The sequence below is a fragment of the Urocampus carinirostris genome, chromosome 13 (genome assembly GCF_059441175.1).
Source record: "Urocampus carinirostris isolate Australia breed hairy pipefish chromosome 13, RoL_Ucar_1.0, whole genome shotgun sequence".
Taxonomy (NCBI): Eukaryota; Metazoa; Chordata; class Actinopteri; order Syngnathiformes; family Syngnathidae; genus Urocampus; species Urocampus carinirostris.
The window spans coordinates 10,270,095-10,293,528 of NC_142361.1; the positions used below are offsets into that span (position 1 = coordinate 10,270,095).

The following is a 23,434-nucleotide window of genomic DNA, read 5'->3' on the forward strand; positions in this document are numbered from 1 at the left end:
AAATCTATAAAATAGTGAAACCGCAGCAAGTAAGGGATTACTGTAAAGTCGATCGTGGTTAAGTTAATTTTTACGGGGCAGTTGGGGGAGGGGTGTTATCTGAAACACCAAAATTTGTATATTGTCACCAATTTCTATGCCGGAAGTTATATAAATGATTGATAATTGTATCCTGTTTCTAATATTGGATAACTGCAAAGGAGAGTGCATAGGATGCCGATTAGTTGTTTTGACTATTGTGCATTATATACATCATTTTCACTATTAGCTAATCGTGTTGCTGTTGTATGATTTTCTACACTCTTTAGTCCAGATCTGATTTTGTAACCTCATCTCATCTCATCTCATCTCATCTCATTAGCCTCACCGCTTATCCTCAGTAGGGTCGCGGAGGTGCTGGAGCCCATCCCAGCAATCATCGGGCAGTGGGCAGGAGACACCCTGAACTGGTTGCCAGCCAATCGATTTTGTAACCTAGGATATTTAATTAAAAAAGGATTTTAGAACAGTTTGGAGTTTATTATCTGGGGTCTGGGTCTTCTCCTGGTTTCCTTGCAACTTCAAAATCCTTTGATGTATTCTCTCTTTACCTTGAGTGTCTTCTAAAGTATAAACTTAATAGTTATACAATAGAACTAATTCCAATGGAGCGCTGCTGTTCTTAGAATATTTTTGCATGGCCCCCAGTAGAAAAGCATCTTGTCAACGTTGTCTTCCACCGCTATCCAGCGTTTTGATTTTTATTTAATAAACATATTTTCTGGGATGCTTTCCTTGCAGCACAGTATTAGCATTTTTCCCCCTGTTTGATTCTGAATGTGCAAATATAACCAAGATACTTTCGAGTGTGTTTGTGTGAGCATTTTCCTTAGAACTAGGATATATTGTTCTTAGAAGATCTGCTGGGGAGCTGTGTTGTTTTTCTTTTCACACATTAACTAGGACAGTGATTTTGTAGCATTCGTGATTTTATTTGTATTTTTTTCTAAAGGTGAAACACCCGTCTCATGGAGCTAACTTTTCGGTGAATGTGGTGGGAGTGTTATGAATGGGGTCCACAGGATAATTTTATTAAGTAACTTACAATAAGTAAAAATCCTAAATTATACAATGAAGTATAATTTGACAGTGCCTTCAATTTATCTTATTTATGATTCTAGAGTTATTTTGTATAACTCCTTTCTGTTCTAAAAGACCAAGATTCATTGCAACACTTAGGAAAATAGATAGCCAAAGAAGAAATGGAGCATGCATATAAGGCAATAAAATAACCAAATGGGTTTACATATACAAGTATTCTGTTTATGTAAGGAATGCTGTATACAGTAAACCCGCATATATGCCTCAATCGCATATAAACCAACCCCCTAAAAGTGCTTTAAAAAAAAAGCTAGATACTAAAATAAATATGCAGCCAAATAATTGATGAAATATCTAAACAACTATAACTATTTAAATGTTTAGATATGTAAGATTAATATACCGATTTCCTGTATCTTTAAGCAGTGCCTCAATGGCAGACTCAATTTCGTATTTCACAATAATTTTTTCATTTTGATCATTGTCGTCCCAGGTATTCCTCTACTACTTTACATGACATTTTGGCTGACACATTAATTAAAAAAGGCAATAAAACACATACATCACAATGAAATGAGATGTGGTCCCTCTCAAACACAATGAGATGGCGCGGATTGACAGAACATGAAAAAGAGATCAGGGAGCTAAACTGACAGAGAGCCTGACTTGGGTGGCTCTGCCTGCTTTTATATAAACCAAACCCTTGGTTTCAATATGTGATTTTAGAGCTATAAATCTAGTTTATATGCTAGCATATGCAGTAACTCAAATGTCTTAAATGGTTTATTACAAACTCAAACATGGGCACACTTGGCTTAAGCACCTGTTCGCATGACCTTCTAAAACCCGAAACTTGGAATATTCAAGTAGCCCTCTCTTAACAGGATCATTGCCTTTGCGAATGCGTAAAATAGCTAAACAAAGGAATCAAACAGAATAGGAAGTCAGCCATTTTGGTCTGGTGCAACATTTTGGGCGAACTCCAAGACTTAGACTTTAGACAAACTCAGACTGAATTTTACCCAAATGGGCCCAAAATAGAAAACTTGGCATCCGATTGATGTGCTGCTGCCAAGCGTACCCACCTGCCTCATCTAAAGTAAGGTAAGGAAACCGTCAAATTAGACAATCGTTTCGGACTCACCAAATAGGTAGTCGGAGAAAAAAATGATTGCTTTTCAATGTTATGCCAATTTATGTACTGCGTATTTTCAAAGTTAATTGGGTTATGTAATAAATTTGATGCACATAAATTTGTGTAACATTTCATGCAAACATGAAAAGTCAAAATGAAAAATAATGCAACATTTCAACTACGGGTACATTACTGGTTGAAGTGTTTCGTAGAAATCTCTCAAGACAGCAAGTTGCCTGGAAGCACTTTTCTTAGTGTAGCGTACACCTTTTCAAATACTTAACATTAAGTCAGATATTTTTCGGCTTGACACATGAGGAGTGACTCAACAAATGCAGATTCGATATTTTTTTTATACCACAAAACCATTTGAATATAGTTGGAATCAGTTATACTGGTGCGATTTGATTCAATGTGGTGCGACTCATATTGCTAGTAAATAATGCAGTTTGTGCTGTTATGTCATGTAAGTTGAGATATTTTTTTTTGATTGTGTGATTGGTTTCAAGATATGTCCATGTAGTAAAAGATTTTATGTGTATTATTTAACTTTTCAAAACAAATATCCTATGTCTCACCAATTTCTAATACACCACTTACAGATGCATTATGTGGTTTATCCATCTCCCTTTGAAATGCTTACTGACTTTTTTTTAATCTACCATAATTTCAAATACAAACAACAACCAAAATCCTCACTTGAGAGTAGTATTTTAGTCTATGTCTGGTCAGTATTTGTGTGTGTATAAACCGCTCCAACCATAGATTTCCATTTCGGTGAAGTTTTGCCACTTTCAGTTTTAAACCATCTCATTGGTTGATGTTTTTTTTTTATATATATATATTCCGGATATTGATTGTGCAATAAAATCTACCACTTTTATACAAAAAAGGAATTTACAGTGATATTTGACTACTGAATGTCACTGTAATGTAGTGTGTAGTGCAACCGAAAACGAGTGCCAGCCTTTTACAAAGTTTTCTTTGGGGGGGTATACGTAGCAGCAAGATAATTTAGCATCATGTCAGCTACGTCTAGGTGAGTGTCAGGACCAGAACGGAAACAGAAAACACTTGCGTGACGTTTACCACAAGTTTTATTGAAAGAGAGAGTGTTCGCTGGGCGCGGGAAGAAAGTCGCTCCGTACTCGGATTTTGATCCGAACACAAAAGTGGATCTTCCGTAGCGAGCGATGGCGGTGTCAGGGCGGAAAAACTGGTCGGTTGCCAGGACTGGGAGAGCAAGACGTGGTCGGGATCAAAACAGGTCGTCGCGGGAGACAAACAGGAGCAAAAAACAGGACAGGCGTGAGTCGGGGTCAAAAAAGGCTTTGCTTGTATACACAGAGATTTGCGGACTGACTGAGAACATGGGATTGACAGCACTGGGTTCAAATACTGACAGGGAGCCAATCACAACCTGCGGCAGTTGGCGCCAAATGAGCGGACACAGCTGAGTCATATGACAGTGAGACTGATGTCATGTAAAAACAAATGCAAATTGTTTGACCTATGAGTATTTAAATAATGCATGTTTATATGAGTGTTAATATGTTTTAGCTAAGTACTCAAAACAATATTGTTTTATTAATGGATGACGTTTTTATTGCCACTAGGAGGTGCTTAATAATGCATAATGTTCATTTAAACAACTATTAGAGTAACACAAAAAAACGCCATGATTTTTATTTTAATTATTGAGTCATTTTACAAAGAAAAAAAAAATAATTGCATCTCAATTAGGGGTTGCGGTATGGTGGGGTGAGCATTGCAGATTACAACTTCGAAAATCATTCTGTTTGGAATAAATTAGCCCCACTTTTAGCAATCTCTGTCTACTGTAACCAGGCCGAAATGGGATATGCAGCCATTGGACAAGTTCTGTGGTTTGTTGTGCACTTGAAAAACAATCCCTTGTGGAAGAATTGCCCAAATGAGCCACACCTGGAAGCAGGTCAACTCGACAGATGGGTGACACTCAACTGCCAAGGTTTTCGCTTTGATTCGCTGGATCAGTTTCCGTTTGATCAGAGGCTTCGAGAGCTTGTTCAGTGCTGATTTAGGGACCTAATTACTTACAACCAGTATTGGGCGTGTTACTGAAAAACAGAAATTAGTTACAGTTACACTCCAGATCACTGTCACCAAAAAGTAGTGTGTTACTCAGAAAGAAACTAGAAGCCAAATCGCTAAAACTGCTTTAAAATAGCCACATAGGAAAATAAATGGAGGAGAATGTGTACACCGACCTTTGGAAACAATTAACTGTTCATATTTACTTTCTTTTGCGATCTTAAGAGCTTGCAACCAAACACTTAGCCGAGACACTCCATATCAATTTTGTTCATAGACTTCAAACCACCTGAAGATCTCGTTCACTGTTTCTGTGTACTGTACACTAAAACGCACCATCTGGTAACAGCAGTAGAGTTACAAAACTATATTAGTAACTTGTTTCTCGTGTTTGGCGGAGAAGATACAAACGCCGTCACACCCATTCGGTTGACAGTCTTATTGGAGACAAGGGAAGTTACAAGAGCACTTTGCAGGAGGAGAAAATGGACAGTGTTAGGAAAAAATAACGTTGTTATAATGCCGTTATTTTTCAGTGACAGGGCAATATTACTATTTATGTGGTGCGTTACATTGGAAGATAATTTATAAATATTTCAATTGGATATCCTGTGTTTTTCAGTTTAATGTTTTTATATAAAATGTAAAGTTTATTCTTTTTTCTTCTGTTAGCTCTCTTTTTTTCATTTTGTTATTGTTTTTTTCCTTGAGTTTTATTCTTCCATTTATTTTTATTAAACTCACTTTTTATTGTTTACTGCTGATTGTTGTTTTTTGATATTGTGAACTGTTTATTTTTAGTTGCACTTTCAAGTGTAGGATAAATATCTTGCTGGGGAGGTGCCATAAATATTACAAGGTTCCATAACAAAACCATCTGTCTGTTTTTCTTCATTCAATTGGCTCAAATACTGCTCAGAACATTTCAAATTCTTTCACATATGACATTTTTTTTAAATACCGGAAACACTTTCGCTGGTAACTAGTTACTTTTGCTATAGAGTAAATCAGTTACTAACTCAGTTACTTTTTGGAAGAAATATTGAGTAACTATAACTAATTACAGTTTTAAAGCGACGTGCCCAACACAAGAAATTGAATAATGACTAACAAAAACACAGTCGAAAAGTACAAGGCTGGATAAAAACAAATGCTTTCTAGGTACAAAGGAGGGTTTTAAAAGAGGAATTCGGATGGGCAGAAATGTAAACGATCCGACACTGAGGATTTGTCTGTGCTGTCCTTATATGCAGGAGTTTAATGAGCATCTTGTGCGCCTAATTAGTTCATAATTAGTTCATTAGTCCCCTGGCAGGTGCTAGCATACGAGAACCTTACAGCGTAACAATACTCATTACCAAGAAAACTAATTGCAGTCCAGGAATGTGTTCCTTTGTAATGTGTTAGTCCCAAAACTGCCTACAATGCCTTAATTAGACACCTAGAATGTGCACAGACTTTCATTTTTCCGGTAGGTTCACATTGCGTATAATACAGTCACGTATTTTACTCTGACATACTCAAAAAGCGTTTTAATTTTTTTTTTCTCACTCAATTACCGGTCATCATCTTTGTGTAAGCAACGTCAAAGCCTCTTCTACACATCTGATAGGGCAGCTCAGGCAGAGCACTTCAGCGGTGCGGTGTGAGGATGTGCTCTGTTACAAGGATGACAGGTGTTGTTGTCCGTTTCCTCCGGCACCCCCTCCCCGATGTCCCCAGGGAGACTCACTAAGAACCAGCGTGCAGCTGGACTTCGGAGACGGCATCCGAATCACTTACTCCAACCTGAGCCGGGCCGACGACGGCATTCACCATGTCTACCGGACAACCGGGATTTACCGGGTGACAGCGGTGGCTGAGAATGGCCTCGGATCTGACAGCTGCGTGCTCTTCCTGCACATCACCAGTACGTAAAGTCCAAACACTTGCACATTGTCTCACTGGATTTTCAATTATGTATGTACACACTTTTAGGATTTGGGAAAAAGCCGGTGTGTGCTGAGAGATAGTGAAATGTAACAGCTATGGGACGAGAGATGTCAATTAGGGCTGCTTGCAGGGGAGATGTTAATGCCCTTCAGCAAGGCACTCCTGACCCATTGAAAGAGAACTATTTTTTTCTTTCTCCAGGTTGCGAGACAAGACAAGTGAGCTGTAGAGAGTAGTTTTTTATCATTTTTAAGTTTTTATCATATTAAAACAAATGAAATAAATAAACCGGAAAATTCTGATTTCATGAGTACAAAACAATGCTGTAATGGTTTCACAAGTGAGCTTTCAAAATGGCTCACAATCATTTACTGCATATATTTGTGTATAATGCGCACTCATGTATAATGTGTATCGCTAATTTTTTATTTAAAATAGGCATCAAATTCGGATTCACTTTTTCTCAGTCCAAAATTTGCAATCGTATGCAATCGGAATCGAACCCGGGGCACGGCAGTGAGCGCGCAAAATCCTAACCACTGGACTATAATTACCGTTGTGATTGATGAGATTTTTCAACTGATCAATACAGGGTAAATCTTTGTGTATAATGTACACCATCACTGAGTTTTTTTCCATTTCTGGGTTAAAAAAAAGTTGACACAGATAAATGCAGGAGTACATTTTTCACAAATGTTCTCTCACAGTGTGACTACTCTGCAAACATATAAAATATAAATTCATAAAAACTATTTCATTGGCAGTACTTTTATCATCCTGAAAATAAGCAGGATTGTATGCGTTGGCAGGTAGATTTGCTTATTTTCTTATCTAAAAAGGAAACAACTCTTAAAATGAAATATTTTGCAAAAAAAGATGACTCGTCCTCAATAAGAATAATATAAACGTTACAATTAAACATAATGTCAGATACACTAAAACCCTCCTACCCTAGTGGGAGGTCGCTGGAGTTTTCTTTCTGACTCTTTCTGGGAAATCGATATAGAGGAGGGGATTCCCAGCCCCCCCGGCCAACCCAAATGATGTTTAGGGAGTCATTAGGTGACCAAACCCCCCAATTCCAACCCCTAATGCCGAGCGCCAAGCAGGGAGGCAATGAGTACCAATGTTGTAAGTCTTACTGTAGGTATGTAGGTAAGGCTTGAACCAGCGACCTCCCGGGCGCTCTACCCCAAGGCCACCGAGCTGGTGGCACTAATATATACCTTAAATAAAAGAATTAGCATCTTATATTTGAAAAAGGTATGACATAAGACTACACTTATAATCTGGTGCACCTTAATTTGGTAATTCATAGCTGTGTCTGGCCAAATTTCCAGGTTTATTTGTTGTTATCACAGGTCCGGTTGAGCGTGTGTACCTATCGGTCCCTTTGGTGGCCTTCAGGGGGAAGGAAAGTAACCTGACAGCGGTAGTTTGGCCCAGTCACTTCAGGACTATCACCTTCTTCTGGTGGATCGCCAACAGCTCCGAGGTACCAAACTCACCGGGTCTTTGCTAATTAACAGTTACTATTTTGCCCTGCTCCTCCGCTGAATACTTTTTGCCTTTCCCTTCGCAGCCCATCATAACTTTGGCTGGGAGTATACCGTACACGTTCCACAAGGAAGGAACAAATAAGGTCACGGTCCAGGTGGCTTCTGGGAGCACGGTCTTGCAGGATTCCAGGGATATAACAGTGAAAGGTTAGCGTGCAACTTTAATTGGCCGCATGAATATGCAACATGTGATCCGCGCCTGGCGACGTGGATGAAATGTCATTGCGAGCAGAACACAGAAAGTCTTGACGCCAATTAATTCAGACTTTTGGGAGAATGAGTCTTAAAAAACATGCTGTTTTTGTTTTTTAGAGTTTTTCAGGTCGCTGCTGCTGTCCTTTTCGCCGACGCTTGACGAGCACAATCCTGACGTTCCCGAGTGGCGGGAGGACATAGGCCGCGTGGTGCAGACAGCACTGTCACAGGTACGTCAAAACTCAACCGCAATGCGCCGGACCGCCTGCAACTCTCTGGGTCATTACTCTTTCCTACTCATGCTCGCTACCGCGACAGCGCTCAGGATGTTTTATGGGCTGTGACGAAGATCTATATTTTTTTAGGGGGGCTTCTCTTCTTACTCTGTGCGATGACAGACAGTAGACAGTAAACTTATTTTAGCGACCATGCCGCCACACGGTAGAAAAAACACACCCATGAGGGCCTAATTAGTAAGTTATTGGCATTGAAAGTGTGTTTAAAGCTCGGTGCACACCTGACACCAACCCTATGGGGACTTAAGCGTTGATACCTTTGGCTCCAGAACACCTACAACGCCTTGCCCATGCGTACCTGAAGATGTTTTTAGCTCCACTACAAGTTGTTTACGTCACGTGTCTTAGGATCAGGAGACAGATTTTTAAGACAAAAATGTACCTCGGTTTACGAAGGAAAATACAGTTCATGAGCAGTCCCAGAGGCTACCAATAGAGATCCTCACCACCAGCAACAGCTGGTCCCAGCTTGCGCATGCAAAATACTACAGGCAAAAAAAAAAGTGCTGTAACATTTTTGCGTGTCTCTTCATTTAAAGTTACAGTAACTCTAAGTTTAAGTGTACAGCTAGTGCTTATGTATCATCAACAGTCTCTCAATCTCATAGCTGTCAACCTCAGCCAATTACCCCCTGATTAATGATTCCAAATCTTCCATATTAAGTGATAATAAAACTTTTGAAAGCACCTCTATTTGCGGCAAGACAGACACAATATAAGCAATCTATAATTACGTTTTTCTGCTCCCAGTGACAAATACGATCCGGATTAGGCAAGAGGAGATATATATATATATATATATATATATATATATATTTTTCATATACTAAAGGTGCACACAATGTGAAATAATCCAAAAGCGGATTAAATTAGAGGAAGCCATATACGTTGACAAGTTTGAAATCACAGTTATTCTTCCTTGAAAAAGGCTTCCAAAACACACATAAATCTTCGTGTGGTGCGACTGCCTCCATGGTAAATGCACATACTAAACTCAGATTTTATCTTGTTTATATCATCTATTTTATCCTATTGCTATATTTTGTTGTTTAACTACTAGATGAACATGTTTTTAGTGATCAGGAAGAGGTACCACTGTATTTACTATTGGAGTTTCCTGTGCCAAAAGAAAACGCGAACAAGGGCTGCATTTCATCAAATGTGAGCCCTATATTTTTTGACGAAAAGCAAAATGCAGTTCAGCAGTGGCTCTACATGTGGTTGGCACCAGGATTGCTTGGGGCGTTAGCTGTGGGGTTGGTAGTATTTTGGAGTTTCACAATTAAATTCCGAATAAGATTCTATTATAAAACATTTATTGAGGGATTTCTTCCCTTGTTCACTTCACTAAGATTTAATCTCTTTTGGTATTTATCAACTCTGCTTTTGTGAAAAAAAAAAAAAAAAAAACACTAGATGACTTCCCACTACAGTTATTTTAACTCAGGAAAACTCATGCAAACTGGAAGGTGACATTAACATGATTTATTGTTTTAAAAGTATTTATCAGCTTTGTATTTGTTTATTTTATATGAAAATGTTTACTTGACTTTGGAAACTTTGCTGTTATTATCATACCTACTACATAAAGGAGCTAAAGCCAGTTTAAAATCCTGCAATGACAGCTGAGTTGTTGTGTTTTTTCTTTTGTAAGTTTTCAATCCAGGTGCTGGCTGATAATTTCTGGGGATAAAAACTGTATGTAGTAGCTAATTATGCGGTTAAGAGAGACATCCACGCATCACAAGTGAGTGCGTCTTTAAACGTTATTTCAGGTTAAATAATATTGGGTTGGGTGTTTTCCTCAAATCTCAAATCGGTTAAATGAAATGAAATGAAATATAGTGCTTTTCAAGTCAAGACTTCCCAAAGAGCTTTAGATTGTGCTTCACATTTCCCAATAGCGGCCGTGCAGCCATGTAGGGTGCTAACCTGCTTATTGGGGGTATTAGGGGTTCAGTGTCTTACCCAAGGACACTTCGACATGTAACACGGACGAGCCGGGATACGAACTGCGATCTCTTGATCCCAAGACGAGCGCTCTACCTCCTGAGCCACTGCCGCTCATTGATAAATGGTTAAAGGGTGGCACATAATACCACAGCCGTTTGCTTTGGGAGTGGTGCCTTGCTTTAGGTCATGACGTGATGCAACTCGTTTTTTTTCTTGTGCTTCTCTCAGCATTGTGTCGTGGGACGGATTTAATCTCTTGGCGGGCCTGAAGTAAAAGTCAACACATTGTATTAGCTCCTATTTTTAAAGTTAAACAATGTTGAGGACTGAAGTAGGATAACCTTTTTACACCTCGTGCAAACTCGATGTGTAAAAACGAGCGCTGGATCTGAGCAGTTTTGTTGAGATTTTTAATACAATGAAACAAAAAGCAGAATATATTATACTATAGGAAACAGATGTGGAGTTCAGTGGAAAATCACCCAAAATCTCATTTTCACCTCAGTCCAGTTTAGACCGAATCATGATGGTTTTTGCGGGTGGTTGGACAAGGTCCAGAGGTAAAGGCCTCCCCCTTGGAAAATCAGATATGTCTTGGAACAATGTATTATGACTGAATGAATGAGACATCAAGTGAACACATGAATGAGACATCAAGTGAACACATGATACAATAATGTGATGATTCAAATCAATACAAATATTGTGACAGGGAAACAAATACACTCAGGACTACATATGCACACATTTCAGTTACAGTAACAGTTGCAATTTGTTGTTTAGAAAATAAGAACATTGATTCAAAGTGAAAAAATAAACAAAAAACAAGCTTGCCAGAAACTAATTTAGAATTTTGTTTAGGTTTCAGGTGTTCCCGCCAGTCAGCTGCTGGTATGTTTGTATCCTGGACTTCCCACCACAGCGGAGCTCTTCATACTGCCTGATGTTCTTAATGAGCACAAAAAGAAAACACGAGAAGAGCTGCAGACGGTAGGGGGAAGGCCAGCTTCTTCCATTCTTTTCATTGTGAGGCCACAGGCAATAGCAGGACATTATTGGAAAAAAAATACAGTTGTTAAGAAAACTACAACTAAAGGGAAATTCTGTATTATTTAGTGCCTACAAGTGATTAAAAAAAATCTTAATTCATTAAAAAAAAAACTATTTCGATTTGAAAAATAAGCACAAATACTTTAAAGGTCATATAAACCTGTGTATTTGTTTGTATTTGTTTTAAATAACATGACACTCTGGCATTATTATTAACCATTATGCTACTAAGAGTAACCCTGAAAAAAACCTTGTGAAACATCGGGCAAAATAATGAGGAAAAAAAGGGTGTGATTTGGTCACTGTGAGTCTCCGTAGTACGTATTCTTCCTTGTGCTTTGCATCACTCGTTTTCAGTTGCGCTACACAGAAACATTTATTGGTCGAATAATACTCACTGTCTCTTTAAAGAATCCATTACATGGGTGAGTATAATGCATAGTAATCCATCGCAATAACATGGTTTAGTTTTCACAGACTCTGCTTCATTTTGTATTCGGCATTTTATTGTGTTTCGCATTCTGATAGGTTAAACATAGTATACACATAGTATATCGTGCAGTGATACCTTATTCCTCAACCATCATATTACCACCATAGTACTCCCTGCTCGAGATTGGTGTTCAAAAACAATTGTTTGGGTACCAAAACTTTTTCTAAGTAATGGTATTTACTTGTATATGTTCCCAAGCATTAAATTAACCCAAATATGAATAAAACGTGTATGTAAACACAAGAAATACCCCAAATATTAATAAAATGTGTAACTGAACAAAGCTATTAATTAAAATGTTTAACTTATAAAGATAAAATAAAAGAAAGATAAAAACTGCACTGTAGGCTTACCTTTGTACAATGACATACTGCAGGGGTCTCAAACTTAATTTACCTTGGGGCCACTGGATCCCAAAAATAAATAAAGAATACAAAAATAGAGAAGTTAAATGAAAAATAACTTTAACACTGAAAGATATAACCGTTTATTTATATTAATTTGATATCCCCATGATGGCCGATGAGGCTGTGCTTCACCTGCCTTACCTGACTGCACGTCAGTGATTGAGGAGAATGGGCAGTAATGGGATTGAGCCCAAGTGATTGGTCTTTTCAGTGCCACGCGACCGGCTGGGGATTGAATTTCCGTCATTGGTAATGAAACACGGTTGTTCTAAATACTCTTTTTCTCCAACAGATATCGGACGTTTTTGTCACCCTCCTCAACCAAGGCCTGGTCCACTTTGAGCTGAAAGTCGGCACCCACATCAGCGTCTACCTGGCTCAGCAGACTCTGGGTACGTCGCTTTTGCTTGACTTTCATCTAACACCAGAACTGTCTTGTGTCAAAGTCGACAACAGCGCACGACTCTCTCAGAAGTTCACGATCAATGACGTGATCGACGGAAGGGCCGGCAGACACTGCCAGGGTCATGTTGTCGTTTGCATACCGCGAACGCAACTGAAGCCGGCTGACTGCCTGGCTTTACCCTTTTCATCCGTCGAGGGATCCGTCTTCATTTGTGTCGTCTTTTAAGATGATCCCCCGAAAGGTCGTGTTTTTTTGAAAGAAGGGGACACACTTTGAATATTGCAACTCAGCATTTTAAAAGTCATGACGCTGCAAAACGGACTTGTCCACAACGGACCCAAGGGAGAGCCTGTGGACATGCTGGATATTCCTTTAGTCGCCCGAGGAGGTCAAATCGTGTCTTCCTCGGAGCGACGTATGTGACAAATTGTCTTTGCCGTTTTTCTGGCGTCCTTTGAGAATCTCTTGCTTGGTTCGTCAAGGTGTTGCAGCTTTTTGAAACAACGGTGGAATAATCGATTTCCCTGCTTCACGGCAAAGAGCGGAGAAAAAAAAAGCAATTGAGAGTCTTTCTTCTCGCTCAACGGGTTGCAAAACACGTCAAAACACCAAGTCGAGAAAAAGACAGTCAAGTTTTAGGGACCTTTTTATTTCAAATTAGGTTAAACGAGGCTTGAATTGCTTTTGAGACACTTTAAAAACATGTCAAAACAGGCATTTTACAAGGTTCCTTGGTCCCATGTGATTGTGACCTGTTTAATCGGGTCTAATTTGTCTGCAGAATATCTAAAAACACAAAGTGAATGAGAATATTTCCGTGACTACTTGATACTTTAGATGTTGTTTTGTCCTTAAATAGTCCAGGCAACAGATTTAAGTGCCAAGAAAAAATAAAGTTTTTACCTGTTTTGTAATTGTAGTAGTAATATTGTTTGACAAACTTTTTAACCAACCAACTACTTTTCTGTTTAAATGGGTTTCTGCAACTAGGAAAAGTAATTTATATATCCTTCAATTATTCAGTCGTAATCAATGCACCTTATAATTATTCAAATATTTGAGTGTCGTTATGATCATTTACTTATCGTCGTCACTATTTATCAATAAATCCATCATTTAGTTATTATACTATCTCTACAATGTTCCAAATTACATTTTCATTTGTTGTTGGATGAAAGCCTTTAGGCTTATCAGCACCTGGCAGACAAAATTAAGGTTGTCTGGACAAAAGGATGGTGTTTGGTAGGTTTTTTCACTAATGTTACATTTTTATCATAGCCCGCCCTACTAGTATAAAAGTGATTCCCAGCCATTTTGAATGCTATCTATCTATCTATCTATCTATCTATCTATCTATCTATCTATCTATCTATCTATCTATCTATCTATCTATCTATCTATCTATCTATCTATCTATCTATCTATCTATCTATCTATCTATCTATCTATCTATCTATCTATCTATTTAGGATATAATCAGTCCCACAATTTTTCATCCATTCATTCACTATCTGCACAGTAGGGTCGCGGGGGTGCTAGAACCCATCCTAGCTATCTTAACCTGACATGCATGTTTCTGGAATGTGGGGGGATACCGGAGTGCCCCGAGGAAACACACATAAGCACGGGGAGAACATGCAAACTCCACACAGGAAGGTTCGATCTCATGACCTCAGAACTGTACCGCACATGCACTAACCACTGCGCTGCAGTGCTGCCCTTCCTACATGTTTTATTGTAGCATATTTAATTTTTCATCCCCATATTTCTATTCTGAAGTTTTATTTCATTTCTGTCCACTATTTTTTTAGCACCTTTGGTGGATTCGAGCGCCCTTCACAGTGGGTCTGCCATGTTGGTTCTGATCTCGGTGGTGTTTGTGGGCTTAATCGCATTCTTCATCTACAAATTCAAAAGGTAAGACCCTGACATTAAAACCCTCACTGTTTTCTCCATCTCATGTTTTTCCTGCTTTTTGGTTTTTCCATACATAAAGGAAAATGCCTTGGATGCATGTAGAGACTGAAGACAGTCGTGAAAAGGAACCCGAAGTCATCAGCACCGTCAGTCAGAAGGACAACATGACCAAAGTCAACCTCGCCGACTTTCCCTCCGAGAGGAAAGACTTCATGGAGAAGGAGATGGATCCCAGGAAACGCGGTACACACCTTTTTCTCAGTTTTTTTTTTTTTTTTTATGGCGTTGCTTGACAGACGAACGCTTGGACACAAACATGATGGTGCGAAATGGAGCGCAGGAACATTTGTGACACTTTAATAAGGGATTTAAAGTGAGGCTGTCGCCGCGAGCGGCTTGTGAATATTGTTTACTTCAAGTCAGCTTTCTGTCTATCCGCAATGTACGACTTCTCCAACTTTGTCCCTCAAAATCCGAACAATTCAACTCATTGAGTTACTATCGTGTATATTTCTGTATAACGCGGACACATTTTTTACCCAAAGAAGAACTCAAAGTTAAACAAGAGCTTTTACAGTAGTGTATGACTTTTATTTCTTTTATTATCTGTGCATCATTACCATTAGATCACCAGTAATAAGGATAACATACAAAACTTCATTAAATTTTATCTCATGACACTTCTTTTTTCCTGGTGCCAGAGACAAATGTTAGAGAATGGAGGCAACAGAAAGCGAAATGAAATGAAATGATCTACATTTGTATAGCGCTTTTCAAGTCAAGACTTCCCAAAGCTCTTAAATAAACACAAAAAAAGCACAACGAGGGAACCATCTCTTTAGTGTACATTAAATAAATAAAAACACCAAATACATTCATTGTAAATTTTGTATTGGTATTGTGATCATAGCTCACATTGTCAATAAATGATTCTAATCATGGCCGCCCGTATTAAAACTTAAAATATTGAGTTAATCTGAGGAAAAGTGAAAAAAAATGTTATACCGATTTTTAATCCAAAATTAGGGGTGCGCGTTATACTCAAGTGTGTGTTACACACAAATAAATACAGTATTTACGCATTTTTTCAAAATTGTGTTTATTTATTATTTTTAAGACTTTAACCAAATAGATACAGGGTAGTATTGATATCGATCCAATTCAATCATGACCCAGGAGCCAAATATCACCTGCCACATCATTTCATGTGGCTTGGGTAAAATGTCTAAAAGTAAATAAAAAAATTAAAGTGTCTTAAAAAAATTAGTTGAAAGAGTGGTTTGACTAAAAACTACTTATCCCACAATTCCTGTCTACAACGATACCAAAAATGTGTCGGAAATAAGGTAGTGTATTTTTACTTAATGAAAATTAAGCATTAATCTTCTCCAAAAGGTTAAAATATGGAGTTAAGCATTGCTAATTGAGTTAGACGGACATTTAGAAATTGAATCTCCATGCAAACTAATCCGTCTGGAATGAAGATTGCTTGTGCGCGCTACTTCTGCATTACAACTACAAAAGGCTTTTTTAGGACCCCATTAAGCTTCTGAGAAATTTTTTGTTGTTGTTGTTGTTTTTTTAAACATTGTCACACTCACTCACTCACTCACTCACTCACTCACTCACTCACTCACTCACTCACATTCCCAAATGGGCAGGAAAAACGTTTGAAATCCTCACTTTGCTTCTCTGATTTGAAATCCTTTGTGAGAACTATACACGCAGGGTCCAAACTGCTTTTAAAAAAGGCCATATCAAGTCAGATAGAATTAAAGGTCTCCATCTTGGACATCAGTAATTGTTTTGTAGCGGCAATTTTTTAATGCACCTGTAATGTTTGTGACTTAAGAAATAATAACGTCAAAGTAATTTTACCTGGAGGAGTAGTTACATTTTTTTTCACATACCATTTAATCACATTAACCATATGTTCACGACTATAAGGCGCACTGAGTTATAAGGCGCACCCCCCCAAAATATTTTTTTCTTATATTTTCAATACATAAGGTGCACCGGTCTATAAGGCGCTACAGTGGGAACGTCTACAGACCAGTCAGATAGTTCAGTCATACTTATTAACCCCTTAACATTCCGACGGCTCGCAAAGAAGCAAATACATGTCTCAGGCACGTACGGACACAGTGATAACACGATGTCACCAATCACTCAAATGCGGCATTTCACATATCATTATGAAGGTTAAACTCTTGGGATTCAAGAAATGCCAACCATTTCTTAGTTTCTATTTTCTTTTTCGCTGGCAACTGTGTGGATAGCAAAGTAAGAATTCCATTGTGCAGGGAAACGTGATTCTTTTCTGTGCATATGACAATAAACACTTTGAATTGAATTGAATTTAAAAATAGACTCATCACAGAAACATCAAGATCAGTCTGAAACAAGATATTTGGAAAATATAAAGCAGGGGTAACCCACCAAAGTTGTCTTGCAGCCACCACAGACATTAATAATACGCAACCATAGTCCTCTTAAATCCATGTGTTTAGTAAATCCTACCATGTAAAATATTAACAGACTCCAAAACAAACAATGATGCCGACAAATACAGAAAAAAATCCGCCGAGAAGCATCTGCATCGATGGACGTTGCTTGTTGCTAGCTGTCTTTTTAGCCCCATCATTCCTGTTTACAAATACAGACTAGAAAATAAAGTTTTCTCCATGACGTGGCGCAACCTAACTTGTAGTTCACATTCATCAAAATAAAGGCTTTTCGGTGCACCTTATAGTCCTGAAAAAACGGTAAATACATTGATAACTTTCACAAGGCCCTTTGAGGACAGCATTTGCACTTATGTGACCCTCGGTGAAAATGAGTTTGACATTTCTGCTTTATAACAATGTCAACAAGACAACCAAAATAGCACAATATTTTAAAAATAAAGTCACTAGTGTGTAATTTTAGCTCTCATTGTGTCAGTCATTGTGATTGTGTCGGAAATTCAATTTCTAACATGATGTTTAGGAGACGACAGAGCCTAGTTTAACCTTTAATAATTACAACTTGGTAATAGCATGGTAATACCATAGTATTAACATGTTGTTTTAGAAAAGCATACCAAACTGGTAGCCCTCCAACCCTAATCAGTAACAAAAATCACCTCTCAGCTACAAAAAGGTTGGCTACCCCTGTCTTACAGTTTATGGGCAATGGTACATATTTTGGCCCATTGAAAGGATTATAATTTAATCCGAAAATACCTAACTTGACAAAAATATTGTTTGAAATGATTAAATTGACACTATGAGTATTATACTGTTTTTACAGATTTTTTCCAGTTGGACTTGTTTCAGTGTATTGCTGAAGAAATGATACCAGTCTTATAGTAAGGTATCAGGTGTCATGAATTGCTACCCATACAAGGGAAGAATAAAATACATTACATTTCAAACAAGAATGTAATTATTCAGGAAGGAAGATGGAGTGCTTCCACCGCTAAGGCAGATCTGCCAAATAAGCTTGCCAGGTTGCCTTTTAATAAGATCCAAATATGAAAATTGTAAGAAAACAAAAAAATCCCAGATAATAATGCTTACTTTTGATTGACAGGGGCATTCATTTTATTCCTCTCAAATGACATTAAAGTTTAGGACCTTTTTCCTTGCCAGTTTTCATTTTTCTTTCCTTGCGACCGCTGGTATGAAACAAGAAAAATGATGCAGGTGGAGGTCTTTTTTTTATCCTACCATGCTTGGCGAGTGAAAGTCATTAACCTTTTTTTTTCTTTTCATCGAATCCCTGAAGTCGCACTTAAAGTCTTCTTCTGAGATGGAAGTGTTTCCAATCAGCTGCACCAGAAGCGTCAGATCCATCATCGGCTTTCTGTTGGAGGGTCGCCCCTTGGATTACACTACCGTTAATAGCAGAGACTTTCAAGGCCTTAAAAGCTTTATTGCTCTTGTTTGACCCCAAAGGAATAGATGTTCGATTTGAAACAATTGCGAACAAATACAATTGATTAAAATAACTTAAAAAAAGAATGAATATACAGAAACGTGCATTCAACATTGAACATTAAAAAAATAGTATATAAATATATGTGACTACATTAAAGTGACACTGTGTAATATTTAACAACTATATGTTGCAGTGTCGTGTAGTGCATCAGAAAACTAGTGCTACAAAGTACAAGGAACAATACATATTACAGAGAATCAAAGAGACCAGACCACACCATGTTTACTCTAACATGCTAACAAAAGCAAGCATAGGTTGTTTGGGTCTTTTCGTACCCGCAGCAGCGATATGACTGACAATCGTGTCAGCTCCCTCTAGGTGAGACAAATTTCTCAACCTATAAGTATTTGAAATAAATGGACATTTATGATAGTTTATGTGTTTTTGCTTATAATTGGAATCAATTATTTGACAATAACTTATCTTAAATGCTGGTGTAAGGAAGACGCAAAACGGTAGTCTCAAATAATCCGCTCAGAGCCGTGTTTGTAGGTGGAAGGCTAATGTAATCAAGACGAAATTCCAATTCTGACAAGATCACTATTGGTTACATAATAATTCCATGAGCAGTTACGTAACGTTTGGATGTTCTCTTCTGATGTTTTTTCCACAATATCCCCCCTTTGAATTCAATTTTTCAACCAATGTCTTTCTTGCATTCAAGTTTTCTCTGACGTTTTGAACTAGTTATAACAATGAGTTTGGTCTGTTGTTTCTTTTTTTCAATGAATTATGCTACGAGAAGAAATCTCCTTTAGAGATGGGGTGAGAAGCTTGGCTATCCGCATTGCGAGGAGCCAGCTGAGGTAGCTCGGGCATCTAATAAAGATGCCTTGTGGACGCCTCCCTTAGAAAGTGTTTCAGTCATGTCTCACCAGCGGGACGCCCCTACAATTCCGATGACCCAGGACACGCTAGAGATCCGCGACCCTACTGAGGATAAGCGGTGCAGCTGATGAGATTATATATATATATATATATATATATATATATATATATATATATATATATAGTGTGGGTAAAACGAGATAGGTTGAATAAGTTAAAAAAAAAATTGTTATGAGGTGTGAGCGATGATAAAAAAATGTCTAATATATGGGGTAAGTGTATAAACTGTCAAGTATACTAATTAACTATAATCTTATTGATAATCTTCATTATTAGGACAAAGTGAGCATTGCATAATTTTTGTTTGTTTTCGATATCCGTAGTGTTCACAGAAAATGTGTATTTGATGTTTTTTATACACTGGCATGGTAAACTACAAAGGATTTATTCCATTTGGGAGCAGGTCCACATCAAGTCATACATCAAATTGAAAATATGTACTTTGGGATTCAGAAACTGCCCTATTTGTTTGAACATGTTTTTCAGTGATTCACTCAGTCACACCAACACGCTTTTTGGTTCAAGTTCACCAGTAACAAACATTTAACAATATTTTAAGTAAGCCACATTAAGTCACACCTTAAACAAAAGGTCACCATATGAACTCCTCAGAACCATAATTATGTTGTCAATTTCAGCAGGATGACATGTTTATCCCCAAAAGAGTTATTTCTTCAAAGTTCACCTGAACTCGTCAGAAATCTCTTTCCAACGACGCACAGCAAGTCCCACTTCAACCTAAAGGTCACAACAAAGGCTCTTCATAATCTTAATCATGTTGTCAATTCCCCGCCATTAAATGATGTGACAACCTGAAAAAAACATTGATTTAAAGTTACATTGAAAAAGTCAGAAATCTCCTGGCAACAAACTGCTTACAGTCGGCACCTCGAACTAAAGGTCACGATAAAGACTTATTATATACAATATGTAATTATTTTGGCTGTCTGCACTCACACAGAGACAGAATGTTTGTTTTTCATCGTCTGAAATAACTTTCATTACTAAAAGTCAGTTTAGAAATACTAAAAACTGGTACTCAAAACTGCTGAGTTTCACATCCTTTGACGAGCCGCCGTCCGCACAAGTTCAGCTAGAGGTCGGCGATACCGAGAGTTGTGGTATGGATCCAATCCAAGTAAATGCAGGGTAGTATCGATCGAGACTGGTCCGATACCGATACTTTTTGCTTGGAAGTGCCATGATCCAGCGATATTTGGTTTAGACCTTTGAGTGTGCTGAAAACCGACAATGTCTGACTAGTTAAGGTTTTTATATCATTTTACTTAAAGTGATATGACATACACTCACCGTAATACACCTGAGTCTCCACAGACTATGTCACTATACCACATGTGAAATTAGCCGAGCAGAAGAGAAGCAGGAAGGGGGAAGAAAGAGCGGTGCAAGGAATCAAATGGACTGAACCATTTCAAGCCAGTGGATTGTTGTTCACATTTGGTTTTGTTTTGCTAGTTGTATTTATTTATCATATTCGAACCTGAGTTTTAAAAATGCTCTGATTTTTTGAGGTGCTTGGGTTGAAACCACCCAATACAGGCTGGTTACGCCCTTTGGTCCTTGTTTTTTGCGGTGGTGGTGGTGCGGGAATCCTCATTTGACTACCTTGTGCTTTCTTGTGACCCAAAAAAGACCACTTCAGAGTTACCTGATACATAGATTTTATAAACCGATAGAGTTAAATCAATAAAATTTTCCACAAAAAGGCATCACGTTTGGTTAACTGGTTGAGCGAGAAGGGCTGCTCTATCTACATAGAAAAGCGGCGCTTTGTGAAATCTGGTGGAGTAGCAATTGTCAATCCTAAAACAACAACATTAATCTAATCCAAGTTCTTGCTTATAATATTGATAATATTGGTATTTGTAGCGATCTGAGCACCTCCACTTCCAGATGCTCTTTGTAACAAAGGCACAACCGCCCAAATGCACCCTTGTTTGGGATACAGACTGTGTCAAAACCTCGAAGGACGCACCATTTGTCCCACCGAGGCACCCCTACCCTCGGATTATTTGACGACGTATGGCCGTCCCCTAACGCCCTTGACGTACTGAACCAAGCCCGTTTACTGACGCCGCCTTGCTATGCCCGTGATGGACGGAACCAGGCCCGTGATGGACACAAGCTTGAGCTATCAGCTTTAAAATTGCACACCAGGCATCTCAAAGTGTGCATCTGATCTATGTTCCAGTGTCAGGAGACTGAAATGCCTCAAAAGATTGATTATACAGATTCAAACTGCCAAAGTGATAGCTTTATCTCAAAAGATTGTTGACCTGTCTTTGTGGGCTGAATTACGATGTATTCCTGATCATGTTAGGGCGTGTTTGAAGAAATCAACCACATTTGGTGCCTAGATAACCTTGTTTGAATGGAACTTTGAGTACCTTGTCTAACAGAACTTACGTAGCAGGTTCAGATGACCTGCTACGGTGGTCGATGGCATCACGAGTCTTTAAAAGGTTGTGGCACAGCCTTGCCTAGCTCTCTTTCCCAGATCACCAGAAATGGATGTGCCATGCTGTTGCTGTACGCTGAAGCTGTCTCAAAGACGTTACACCATTAGAGGTGCAGACTAACCAGTGTATGTGCTTGTTTCTATTTTTCGGATTAATAATTATTTGTCCAAATTGATGAGCTGTGAATTGATAAAAGGGAGGCACAGCCGTTAAGTGGTTAGTGCCTCTGCGGCACAGTTCTGAGGTCATGGGATCAAATCCAGCTACCACCCTTCGTGTGCAGAGTTTGAATGTTCTCCCTGTGCTTGCTTGGGTTTCCTCAGGGCACTCCGGTTTCTTCCCACATTCCAAAAACATGCATGTCAGGTTAATTGGCCAGACCCTAGGTGAGAATGAGCGAGTGTATGTGGTATTTATCTGTGTGCCCTGTGACTGCCTGGCAACCAGTTCAGGGTGCCCCCTGCCCACTGCCCGAAGATAGCTGAGATGAGCTCCAACACCTTGGACCCTACCTAGGATAAGCGGTGATAATGGATAATAGATGGATGGATAGATGAATTGATAAAAACTTAAACTAAAATATAATGTAGCGGGTTTTTCCCCTTCAAGACAAACTTATTAGGACTGAATTCCCTTTTTGGTAGACCTCTGGTGACCCTTTTTCGGTAATCTGGGTAACTACAAATTGACCCAAGAACCCTCAAACTCTCTTCAAAAACAAAGGGAATAACTCACCCATCACCTTTTTAGCAACAGAAGAGAAGTGGCCTTGAAATGGCACTGCCATGACTGCCTAACTGTTTGTCGTCTTTCTTCGCAGGACCACCGGGGAGGAATATGGATCGAATCGTTACGAGGGAATATCCGAACTGTACTAATGTCTAAAGATATGCACACTGTTACACAGTAAGTACAACATGTGTTTCGATCGTGCTGCAATCGTTCACATTCTCGGCTTCTCTTTTTAAAAATAGTCCGCTCATGGTAATAGTCACCATCATTCCAATTCATGCTTCCACACTCTTAATGGGGTGTAATACATACTTTGAATGATGTGAGTAGAAGGATTTATTTGCCAAGCTAGATTGAAAGATACACAGTAGGTAAAATTAAAGGGACAGTGTGTATGATTTAGCACCTTGTGGTAGTGGTAAAAAAAAGGTAATTTATAGAATAAATATTGAATACAAATTACAAAACTCAATTCCAATGAAGTTGGGAAAGTGTGTTAATTGCAAATAAAAATTGATCCAAGTAAATTGCAAATTCTTTTCAACCCATATTTAAATGAATGCACAGCAAAGACAACATATTTATTGTCTTCACTCATAAACTTTATTGTTTTGGGAGAAAATCATCAACTCTGTAATTTGATGACAGCAACACGTGCCAAAATAGTTGGGACAGGTGTCAATAACTACTCAGAAAGTGGATGAATGGAAATCAACCAACTATTTGCAGGTGAACAGATGAATTAGCAACAGGTGAGAGTTGTTACTGGGTATAAAAAAGGGAGACCCGAACAAGCTAAGTCATTCACATGCAAGGATGGGGCGAGGTTCACCTCTTTGTGAACAACTGCGTGAGCA

General features: G+C 38.5%; 1 protein-coding gene across 1 annotated transcript in view; it reads left to right on the forward strand.

Annotated features, from left to right (window-relative positions):
• sorcs3b (sortilin related VPS10 domain containing receptor 3b) overlaps positions 1 to 23,036 on the forward strand; it is a 127,935-nt gene extending 104,899 nt beyond the window's left edge. The window contains exons 19-27 of the mRNA XM_088350659.1: positions 6,011 to 6,197; positions 7,582 to 7,715; positions 7,803 to 7,926; positions 8,092 to 8,204; positions 11,085 to 11,213; positions 12,466 to 12,565; positions 14,391 to 14,496; positions 14,576 to 14,739; positions 22,666 to 23,036. Of these exons, the coding sequence (XP_088206785.1) occupies positions 6,011 to 6,197; positions 7,582 to 7,715; positions 7,803 to 7,926; positions 8,092 to 8,204; positions 11,085 to 11,213; positions 12,466 to 12,565; positions 14,391 to 14,496; positions 14,576 to 14,739; positions 22,666 to 22,730 (1,122 nt within the window). The 3' untranslated portion in view covers positions 22,731 to 23,036. The remainder of the gene's footprint in view (positions 1 to 6,010; positions 6,198 to 7,581; positions 7,716 to 7,802; positions 7,927 to 8,091; positions 8,205 to 11,084; positions 11,214 to 12,465; positions 12,566 to 14,390; positions 14,497 to 14,575; positions 14,740 to 22,665) is intronic.
• Positions 23,037 to 23,434: the final 398 nt, after the last annotated feature.